This window comes from Salmo trutta, chromosome 8 (genome assembly GCF_901001165.1).
Source record: "Salmo trutta chromosome 8, fSalTru1.1, whole genome shotgun sequence".
In the NCBI taxonomy this organism is placed as follows: domain Eukaryota; kingdom Metazoa; phylum Chordata; class Actinopteri; order Salmoniformes; family Salmonidae; genus Salmo; species Salmo trutta.
Window position 1 is genome coordinate 4382191 of NC_042964.1, and position 11689 is coordinate 4393879.

The 11689-nt window shown below is 41.3% G+C and overlaps 1 protein-coding gene across 1 annotated transcript; it reads right to left on the reverse strand.

Annotated features, from left to right (window-relative positions):
* Positions 1–2467: 2467 nt before the first annotated feature.
* cd68 (CD68 molecule) lies at positions 2468–11143 on the reverse strand. Its single transcript, XM_029759759.1, has 6 exons — positions 10831–11143; positions 8868–9370; positions 8372–8488; positions 6452–6521; positions 5133–5318; positions 2468–4479 (listed from the first exon to the last, which is right to left on the reverse strand). Exons 1-6 carry the CDS (start codon positions 10877–10879, stop codon positions 4337–4339), a joined length of 1068 nt encoding a protein of 355 aa, XP_029615619.1. The 5' UTR covers positions 10880–11143; the 3' UTR covers positions 2468–4336.
* Positions 11144–11689: the final 546 nt, after the last annotated feature.

The following is an 11689-nucleotide window of genomic DNA, read 5'->3' on the forward strand; positions in this document are numbered from 1 at the left end:
GTTCGAGTTAATAAGTAATTTGTGAAGTTGCTAATTAGGTAAAATGCTAAAGTTGTCAGTGATGAGATTCGCGTCATTCGCCCAGCCAACCAAGCCAACCAACCACCCTCCTTTCATTTTGGCGTTAAGTAACCTATTGTCTTATGTAACCATCCTAAACGTAACATATCATACTCATTCGAGTGTCCCAGATATACATTTACTATGTTATGTCTAGTAATGTAATCTTATGTAAAGTAACACATCATACTAAATGGATTGGTGTGAATTTCAGTCAAATATAATACGTTTTGCTCTGAGACCATGCTGTGCAAACTGGTCTTTAGGTATTTCCATGACTAGCTAATCAATCCAGTTGTTAGCAGAAAGATCGGAAGTTCGCCTATTGTATGTTTAGCATTTCTTCATAGAAAGTATTTTGTTGGTCAAGGGTTTCTCGTAAGGTAACATAGTCCTCCTCAGATCAATGCTGGGCGACGACATAGTGATGATAGGAATGGAATACACGTTATCTCACGTATGTCGCAATCACACATACACACAGTAGCCTACCTTTTTTTCACAGTATTATCTGGGGGAAAAAACAACACTGTAGTAAAGTCTGCAAAATCACTACAGTTTTTTAAGTATAGTAAATACCAGAGAATTCAATTTGTATACTTTTTTGCATTTATTTAACTAGGCAAGTCAGTTAAGAACAAATTCTTATTTACAATGATGGCCTACCCCGGACGACCCTGGACCAATTGTGTGCCGCCCTACGGGACTCGCAATCACAGCCTGGATTCAAACCAGGGACTGTAGTGACGCCTCTTACACTGAGATGCAGTGCCTTAGACCGCTGCGCCACTCGGGAGTATATACCCTGACCATTCCCCTCCCCCATATTACAGTATATACCCTGACCATTCCCCTCCCCCATATTACAGTATATACCCTGACCATTCCCCTCCCCCATATTACAGTAAATACCCTTACCATTCCCCTCCCCCATATCTCAATTTGTACAGTAAATACCCTGACCATTCCCCTCCCCCATATCTCAATTTGTTCAGTATATACCCTTACCATTCCTCTCCCCCATATCTCAATTTGTACAGTATATACCCTTACCATTCCCCTCCCCCATATTACAGTAAATACCCTTACCATTCCCCTCCCCCATATCTCAATTTGTACAGTAAATACCCTTACCATTCCCCTCCCCATATTACAGTAAATACCCTGACCATTCCCCTCCCCCATATCTCAATTTGTTCAGTAAATACCCTGACCATCCCCCTCCCCCATATCTCAATTTGTTCAGTATATACCCTTACCATTCCCCTCCCCCATATCTCAATTTGTACAGTATATACCCTTACCATTCCTCTCCCCCATATCTCAATTTGTACAATAAATACCCTTACCACTCCTCTCCCCCATATCTCAATTTGTTCAGTATATACCCTGACAATTCCCCTCCCCATATTACAGTAAATACCCTTACCAAGTGATGGGGGAGTCAAACATTTAATAGGGAACACACAAAGAACAAGACAGCAACAGCGTCAGAACATGTGTGAGGGGTATAGTTAGTCATCAACTAACTAACTGTGCCCCTCACACATCAATTAACCAACTCATCTAGACACACCATATACGGTGAAAACAGGCCAGTCAACTTACTGTATCTAGACACACAATAGAGGACCAGTATTTGTGGGTCTTCAGACAAAGCTGAAACCGGGACCTGGTCAAGCCTGTTTTTTAAACTCCAACCAAACGTAGCTTTTCCAGCAAGGCTAATGTCTATTCTTGATGTTATATTTCTATGTTGACACTGACATTTGTAACCATAACATGTAACCATAACATGAAGTAACATATCATACCAAATGGAGTGTTATGGATTTTTTGGTCAAATATAATACGTTTTTCGCTGAGACCAGGTTGCCCTATGATATTGATCTATGTGTTGTGTCATAGGCTACATGGTGGGATGGGCAACAACAATTCTAAACTCATCATGAGGGGCCGCAGTTGATAACAAGTTTAGATAGCTGGCCGTTAAACTAACTTTGCAAATCTAAAAAATGTTAGCTGACATGGACTAATTGACTGACTATCTGTGACTGACATAACAAGAGAAAAACTGCTGATTCACAACCGAATTTCTAAATTGCGTCTTGTGTATTCTACTATTCAAACTCTCAACAATAAGTTGAGACCCTTGCAGAGTTCGTTACAGAAAGGGTGGAAATTGATCCGAGGGCCTTCAAGAGGGGGGGTCGCAGGCAGCCAGTGGTCCTTCCCTGATCTCCATGATGGGAGAATACGATGATCAATAACTATATCAGTGTTTATACAATAAGACATTCCCACAATTCATGTATTCCAAATCACTTGAATGCCTGAATTAAAAGCCCTTATATCTTTAGTGTTTTGCCAGATTCAATACTCCAAATAAACTCCAAAACCACATTTACAAAGTAAATTAACTTTATTATGGATGTTTTCATTTGTCAACCCTTTTTCAAGATGATACATGGCACATGTAAACAAATCAAAATAAATGTTTCCTAAATTAAACTTAAAGAATAGTAATATAGGCCATAATCAACATTAGGAACCTGTAACTGTGGCAACATAGAACAGTAATGTTCCCTGATGTTTAGATGAGTCAGAACTTGTTCAATGTGCTTTCTGATCCCAAATGCAATCCCTTATAATACAATTTGCCCCAGAGTCATATATTTGTATTCCATTTTTCCTCCTTGTGATTGGCAGGTTTAGGTTATCTGATTCTACATCTGCGGTTAAAGGCAACTTCTACCTCAAGCTATCTGACCACTGTCAAAGTTGACAAGATAAACAATCAGTGGCCCTGCAATTTTTTATGGTTGTCACATTCGACTAATAAAATGTTCTCAAACATGTTTACATACCAAATTATTACCACATCATAAGGGAAAGAGTGTGTAACATCAAATAATGGTTAACAAAAGACTTGAGACAAATAGACAAGAAATTGAAAACACAAATGGCGGTTTACATTCAAAAGTATGCCTCCCTTTTACAAAACTTTACATTTAAAACCTGAAACATTCCCTTTGATTAACTGAGTGGCATACATAAAAAAGGTCCATGATAGACCTCATCTAGATTATGATTTTAGATATTAGATAATTAATTAGATAAATATTCAGAAGTCCTAATTTGTTTGAACAGTGGTGCTGAATGGTCTCTAAAAAACCGGTAGATTTTAGAGACCCTTACAGAGCGTTTCTGCAGGTGATAGATTGATAGTAGTTTGGCATGTTGTGTGCTGGTCCGTATAAGACCTCATCTAGATTACGATTCAGAAATCAAATAGCCTGATAGGCCGTTCTAAAGGGTAGAGGGGCAGTGGTACAAACACAAAGAAATTAATAAGAAGAAGAAAAAAATATCAACACAGCAAAGGTTCAAAATCCAGCTATAGTAGAAAGCACATTGTGAAATACTGCGCTGAATGTTTCTGAAATTAAAGGTAACTCAAATACAGACACAATAGTTGATGGTTTGTCGAGCACTGGATGTCACAGTAGCACTGGATGTCACAGTAGCACTGGATGTCACAGTGGCACTGGATGTCACAGTAGCACTGGATGTCACAGTAGCACTGGATGTCACAGTAGCACTGGATGTCACAGTAGCACTGGATATCACAGTAGCACTGGATGTCACAGTAGCACTGGATGTCACAGTAGCACTGGATGTCACAGTAGCACTGGATGTCACAGTAGCACTGGATATCACAGTAGCACTGGATGTCACAGTAGCACTGGATGTCACAGTAGCACTGAATGTCACAGTAGCACTGGATGTCACAGTCACACTGGATATCACAGTAGCACTGGATATCACAGTAGCACTGGATGTCACAGTAGCACTGGATATCACAGTAGCACTGGATATCACAGTAGCACTGGATGTCACAGTAGCACTGGATGTCACAGTAGCACTGGATGTCACAGTAGCACTGGATATCACAGTAGCACAAATGACACAATCTGAAGTGTTCAGCAGCCAAAGAGTTCAGAGTGAGTATATTCAAAGTCAGTATATTTTAATCCTAGTATCTGATCCAATACATTTTATCCACCTCAATTAATGAACGTACAAATCAACTAAAATGGAACTGCCGGTCTACAATGCTGAAATATTCCCTCATCTTATCCATATAGTTAGTTTGTGTGTGAGCGGTTGGGGTTACAGCAGTGTTAACAGTGAACAGAAAGTGACAAAAACACGATGGTGGGTGGATTGAGACTGTGAGCTGATACAGTGTGCCCTTTGACCCCGGAGTGGCTCTTTAGAGGGACTGGTAGCCATCTGATCTTTTTCGCCTGCTCAGGAGATAGGCCACCACCACGATGATGATGAGGATAAGGAGGACAATCCCCACAGCAATGGCCACGCGGTAGTCAGCAGGTCTGTCGGCGGGGCAGGGGTCAGCTGGAACACAGACAAAAATGGGTTTAGGGTCAGAGCTAAGGCTGGATGGAATCTGCAGGGGGACATTTTCGCATTCACTATCTATGCGCATGTTAGTCTACATATCTAATCTAGACAACTGAAGCTATTAATCAATTGTTAGAGTATTTGGTTTGGATTTGGTTTGATTTGTCTGGATTGGTTTGGATTGGTTTAATTTTTCTGGATTGGTTTGGATTGGTTTGATTTGTCAGGATTGGTTTGGATTGGTTTAATTTGTCTGGATTGGTTTGGATTGGTTTGTCTAGATTGGTTTGGATTGGTTTGATTTGTCTGGATTGGTTTGATTTGTCTGGATTGGTTTGGATTGGTTTAATTTGTCTGGATTGGTTTGGATTGGTTTGATTTGTCCGGATTGGTTTGGATTGGTTTGATTTGTCTGGATTGGTTTGGATTGGTTTGATTTGTCTGGATTGGTTTGGATCGGTTTGGTGAATCAACCACTGAGGACCAGGGAGGAACAATGACATGACCAGATGAAACATGTTTGTTTTGTTTTTGTAGTAACCTAAAACCTGTAAACACATACTGTCAATGCAAAATGTCAGAGGACATTTAACAGGTTTGCCCTGAAGTTTAGTATGTTCAACATTGCAATGTAATGGGATACATACATGTGCCGAAGTCCCATTCCTTGGTGAGGTTGAAGGCCTGCATCCTGTCCTGGGTGACATCCAGATGGAGCCCGTTTCCCATGAAAACTGATTCGCTCTTGCAGGAGTAGGAGTGGCCAACCTTAGCGAGGAAGAGATCCAGTGACCCATTTTTGGCGACGTAGGGTAGAGACATTTTGCCGTTCTCTGCAGCATAAAAACAAACACCAATTAAACATCACCACCACAAATGTAGCATTTTTGTCTCCGACCACAGGGAAGTGTTGGTGAAAAAACATTAAGACTTGTTCGTCTACATGGCATTAAAAGGTGTTTGTTTATTCTGGGAACAGGTGCACTACTGTAAATTCCATATTCAAAGATAAGGCCTTGTTTCAATCATATGATGCAGACACACATACAGATGTTGGATATTAATTTGAGCCAGTGTTTGCTTCAGCAGGAAAATAATCCTCCAGCAATGTTGCTACATGGTGGGATGGGCAACAACAAATCTAAACTCATCATGAGGGGCTGCAGTTGATAACAAGTTTAGATAGCTGGCCACTAAACTAACTTTGCAAATCTAAAAAATTTTAGCTGACATGGACTAATTGACTGACTATCTGTGACTGACATAACAAGAGAAAAACTGCTGATTCACAACCGAATTTCTAAATTGCGTCTTGTCTATTCTACTATTCAAACTCTCAACAGTAAGTTGAGACCCGGCAGCAACAGGAAATGTGAATTCTTATGTGGATTATAATTAATGGACATTTTTGGAGGGGTTGATACAGTTTTCTTTAGGGCAAATCAAGTATGAAATTTCAAAGTGGAAATTACAAACGGTAGAAGCATTTTTAAAACTCCACTACAAGTTTGCATTTCCTGCTGTGCAGGAAAATGATCAGTAACAAAAGAGTGATCAACTGAAGATCCTACATCTGTAGATGTGTTGGTGGTTGGTTGTTAAGCAAAGCCGTGTTAATATTTACCCTTATATTACACAATCTCTTCCAGAGACTGACATATCAATGCAAAACGAGCAACTGATGTGGGCCTATGAAAAAGTCCAAAGTGTCAACCACGACAGGAACTTTGGTGGGGAACACATTTACTGCATGAATTGCACTGACTAGGGCTAATATGTTCATCGTTCTATATTTTTTTTTACATTTGACATTTTAGTCATTTAGCAGACGCTCTTATCCAGAGCGACTTACAGTAGTGAATGCATACATTTCATATGTTTTTCTCCGTTCTATAATATGTGGTCCACTGCACTGACAGACAGGTTGGAATATGAATCTCTGTGACCAGATGGCATATAACTTTACCTCCAGATGTTAACGGGTAGGAAAGATTGAAAGAAACAGTGTCGACATAGACAGCGTTTTGGGTGGTGTTCTGAAAAAGACAAGAGAAAGATTTATTTCACACACACACACACACACACACACACACACACACACACACACACACACACACACACACACACAGACACGAAGGAATCACCTCATCAAAAGTTTGTATTGTGTCACAATGGCATTAAAGCAATGTTTACTCAACCATAATATATTTTATGACTCAACGCTAAAACAATATGACAATATCATGATTTCACAGTACCACTAGACAGTAGCTAGAGAAATTACAACGTTGCAATCTAACCCAGTCCACTAATTCCTCACCTTTTCCACACAAGGTTGCTAAAGTTTCCCTACCAGGATGTAAAAATATGTCTTCTGCCACCCTAGTTCCCCTTTACAAGCCAATGTCCCTTTTGAACACAGTCAAACAATTTTGCAATTGATCATAACTGTGTAGATTAAAATATATTTTTTATTTAACCTTTATTTAACTAGGCAAGTCAGTTAAGAACAAATTCTTATTTACAATGATGGCCTGCCCCGGCCAAACCCTCTCCCTAACCCTAACCCCGGCCAAACCGTCTCCCTAACCCTAACCCTAACCCTGGCCAAACCGTCTCCCTAACCCTAACCCCGGCCAAACCCTCTCCCTAACCCTAACCCCGGCCAAACCCTCTCCCTAACCCTAACCCCAGCCAAACCCTCTCCCTAACCCTAACCCCGGCCAAACCCTCTCCCTAACCCTAACCCTAACCCCGGCCAAACCGTCTCCCTAACCCTAACCCCGGCCAAACCCTAACCCTAACCCCGGCCAAACCCTCTCCCTAACCCTCTCCCTAACCCTAACCCAAACCGTCTCCCTAACCCTAACCCCGGCCAAACCCTCTCCCTAACCCTAACCCCGGCCAAACCGTCTCCCTAACCCTAACCCCGGCCAAACCCTCTCCCTAACCCTAACCCCGGCCAAACCCTCTCCCTACCCCTAACCCCGGCCAAACCCTAACCCTAACCCCGGCCAAACCCTCTCCCTAACCCTAACCCCAGCCAAACCCTCTCCCTAACCCTAACCCTAACCCCGGCCAAACCGTCTCCCTACCCTAACCCTGGCCAAACCCTAACCCTAACCCTAACCCCGGCCAAACCCTCTCCCTAACCCGGATGACGCTGGGCCAATTCAAATCAAATGAAATTGTATTTGTCACATGAGCCGAATACAACAGGTAGACCTTTCAGTGAAATGCTTATTGTGTGCCGACCTATGGGACACCCGATCACGGCCGGTTTTGATACAGCCCAGGATAGTTACTGTGGAGCTTGATACACAGGATGTCAAAGTGATGTGAAAAGGTGAGCTTTATCTAAGGTCAGGACCATGTGACCTGACTAGGAAAAACTTGGGACCATATGTGGCATATAGAGATATAGGGCCCGGAGTTTGTCCAGGTCCGGGTCCCAATGCAAGGAAAACCCCCTGGCCCTTTGATCCAATACTTAAAAAAAAAAACACTGGCACATGTAGTATAATCTCATTTTCATGCATGTCTTGTCTCCCCACACACAAATAAACATTATTCAACATTTTACAAACAGTGTTTGATTAATCATTATAGATCTCCATAAATGTAATGAAGGGTCAACAAACAGCAGGCTAATCTCTACACATGTTGTAAACCCGGGTCATATTCATCAAGGATCACAGTAGCAAAAAAAAAGAAAACGTTTTCCAACAGAAAGCAAAAAATGAACGATTCTTATTGGACAAGTTCAGGTATTCTCTCTCTGTTTCAGTACATTTTCTTCTGTTTGGTGCCTAATGAATAATACCCTGGGGTGGTTGTTATTTTTCTCAGTGGATAGTGATGATAGGAGTATCGAAGCCTTTCTTACCTTATTAAAAATGAAGGTGATGAAGCCCTCCTTGAACTTGAGGGTTAAGTTGGCCGTGGATTTCTCACAACCCCCTTCAACCTTTGTCATCACTGGTTGAACGATGAATACTCCTGTCTGGAAAATGAACAGATGACATTAGTTGTACGTACACATGTCACACACACACACAATGACGTAATGTTGAGGAAACAGAACATTAAAACACAGAGATAGCTTATGGCCTACCACATGTCAATAAGATGGAGGATGGTAAAAATATCCTGGATCTACAAAACATCAACTGAAAGAGTTGGTAACTCAGTGGCTCAATACATGTAATAAATGTGTAATAACTATGGTGACACGGGGAAATTTCCCCTGTTTTGCAAGCCTCGTATGATGCACTCTCACGGGCAACGCACTTCCAGTAAGTATTATTTGGCCCCAATTTGACCGTCAAATAATCAGCCAAGGTGCTCTTGGTGTTTGTCATGAGGCTCACACGGTGCTGTACCTTTCCAGTGTCTTCCACTCTGATCTGTAGGGCCAGCTGAGCCATCAGACACAGACCCTTCTCCGACTTGAGAGTGTAGTTTCCCACGGTCAGGTTAGCAGCAGGGGTGGGCTCCGGTTTTGGAGCGGCAGTAGTGATGGGAGCATGTGTGGTGGTGAGGGCAGCTGTGGTAGCATTGGCTGTTGTGGCATTGGCTGTTGTGGGGGCACCTGTGGTGGCATTTGCTGTTGTGGGGGCAGCTGTGGTGGCATTTGCTGTTGTGGGGGCAGCTGTGGTAGCATTTGCTGTTGTGGGGGCAGCTGTGGTGCTGTGGGATGCAGTCGTAGTGGGAGTAGGTGTTGTAGTAGGAGCTGCTGTGGTGGCATTAGTCTGGGCTTCTGTGGTGGTTAATGCAGTCGCAGTTGTAGTAGAGGCAGTGTTGGACGTGGTGTCAAACTCAGAGGGGGGGAAGACAGTTGCAGACGGTTTGGATCTTTTGGTGTCCTCTTGAGCAGATGCCAGCGCTTCATGGGGAGAAAGAACCAATAGTTAAACTTTATTCTTGTTTGCTAATTAGATATTCTCCAGCATTTTCATTAGATATAAATCAAATCATTTGAATTGAGGATTCCATAAACCAGGACGAATGGTGAAGTAACTTTTTTAAATCTTGATTTGGAGAATTAGGTGTTGGCTTTAGTCCATGAACCCTGCCCTCAAATACATGTGACTACAATCTTAGAAAAATGTTGCTATCTAGAACCTAAACAGGTTCTGCAGCTGTCCCCATAGGATAACCCTTTGAAGAACCTTTTTGGTTCCAGGTATCACCCTTTCGGTTGCAGGTAGAACCTTTCGGGGTTCTACCTGGAACCCAAAAGGGTTCTACAAAGAGGACAGCTGATAAACCGTTTTGGAACCGTTTTTTCTAAGCATGTAGTATGAAACATGAAACCTGCAACTTGTTATGGGTTATTCAGGAAGTGCAGAATAAAATATTTCAATGCTTTCAGTTTAGGCTGCAACAACAACCTCGACTTAATGCCGCATTCACGTGCTATAATACATTTGGGGAGGGACATAATTAGTATTCATGCATTGTGGTATGATGTTAGCCATATATGTATTAGTTTTAATCAACTTTATCGTTCACCTTTTATTATTTGATTGGCTAAATATATACCGTGTTCGCTTTGTAGTCGGAACTATAAGAAACCCGGAAATGTCAGACTTGCTAACTGGTTGTAGTTATACACGTGCCGCGTTCAACCAGCTAGCATGTCGGACATTTCCGAGTTTCCTCGTTCCCGACTACAACTTGAACGCGGTATATATTTAGCCAATCAAATAATAAAAGGTAAACGATAAAGTTGATTAAAACGAATACATATATAGATAACATCATACCAGAATGCATGAATAGTAATTCTGTCCCTCCCCCATATGTATTATTATATTTAACATATATATATATATATTTTTTTTAACCTTCTGTGAAATCTCTGTCCTAACGCGGCCGTAACAGAACGATCATCAGAATGAATAATAATTTTTAAAAAAGCTAATCAGAATGAACATTTCGTAACGATTTATTAGACAACAAATCGAAACTCACATGACCATACTTCAACTAACTCGTGGAAAACAAAACACATAGGCTACTACTCCGTAACGTGATTAGGGGTATGAAAAATGGAAAAATACATGGAAAGAAATAAGCTATTATATTCATGTAATATAATGATCAGAAATAACACATGGTTATTGATTTGCAGGGAATTTAACATCAGAGAAAAGAAAGCTTTTTCAACCTCTGAAACAGAAAAATAGGTGGATCCCTTTTTACATAATCAAAATGATCTAAAACCATATCATGACATTTTATGCAATATTTTAGAGTTTTTAACCTGAAAACATTCAGTTTGAGATGAGCAGCAGATTGACCAACAAATCTATTCTATTTAGGAAAATCGGGGGAACTTACCTGAGACAATAGCGCAGAGTATAAACACGAACAGAAGTACCTTCTTCATTTTGACTGATTCTATTATTCGCCTTTCAAACCAATATAATAGCCTACAATGTGTCTGACCGAAACTCTTTATCCCGGAGATGTAGACTAGCCAGACAAACGACTCCAGCAAAATGGAGAAATGTGTTGATCAGCAGCTGCGTAATGCGAAGGAAACGAAACTAAACCAACAAGTTCGAGGAAGTTGGAACTATTCCACACTGACTGCACAGACAGACCACGAGCGTTGAGGTTGAGGTAGATATTGCTCAATAAACTGATAGGGTCCGTGCTAACCGGAAACCATGGGACGTCCCTACTCCCATTGAAGTTGAAATGTAAAATGGTTAAGGTGAGGGTTCGGGTAGGGGTTACATTTAGGGTTAGGGTTAGGGGAGGGACGTCCCAAGGATCCCAGATAGCACTGATCAAACTGATAGTAGGAATAGGATATGAAGCAGAAAGTAAGAAAACGAAAGTTGGGCTAACATTATACATATTTATTTTGAATTGTGATAAGAACAAACTGTCCTTGACTCGTGTTTTGATGAAGACGATGTGACATTGTGTTCTGAATTTGGATTGCGTTATGTTAGACAGAAACAAATCTATACTTTCGGGGACTTCAATAGGCATTAGGTTTGGAAAGTCTCAACCACAAATCATGCAATGGTCTTGAGTTTTACAGCTGCTGGGGTCAAAATCATGTGACAAAAAAAACAGGAAATAAGTCACACCTCTAAATGGCGCGCACACGCACGCACAGAGAGAGAGGGGGAGGGAGAAAGTAGTGTAGAAAACTACCAAAAAACTATGAGGCAACTACAAATGA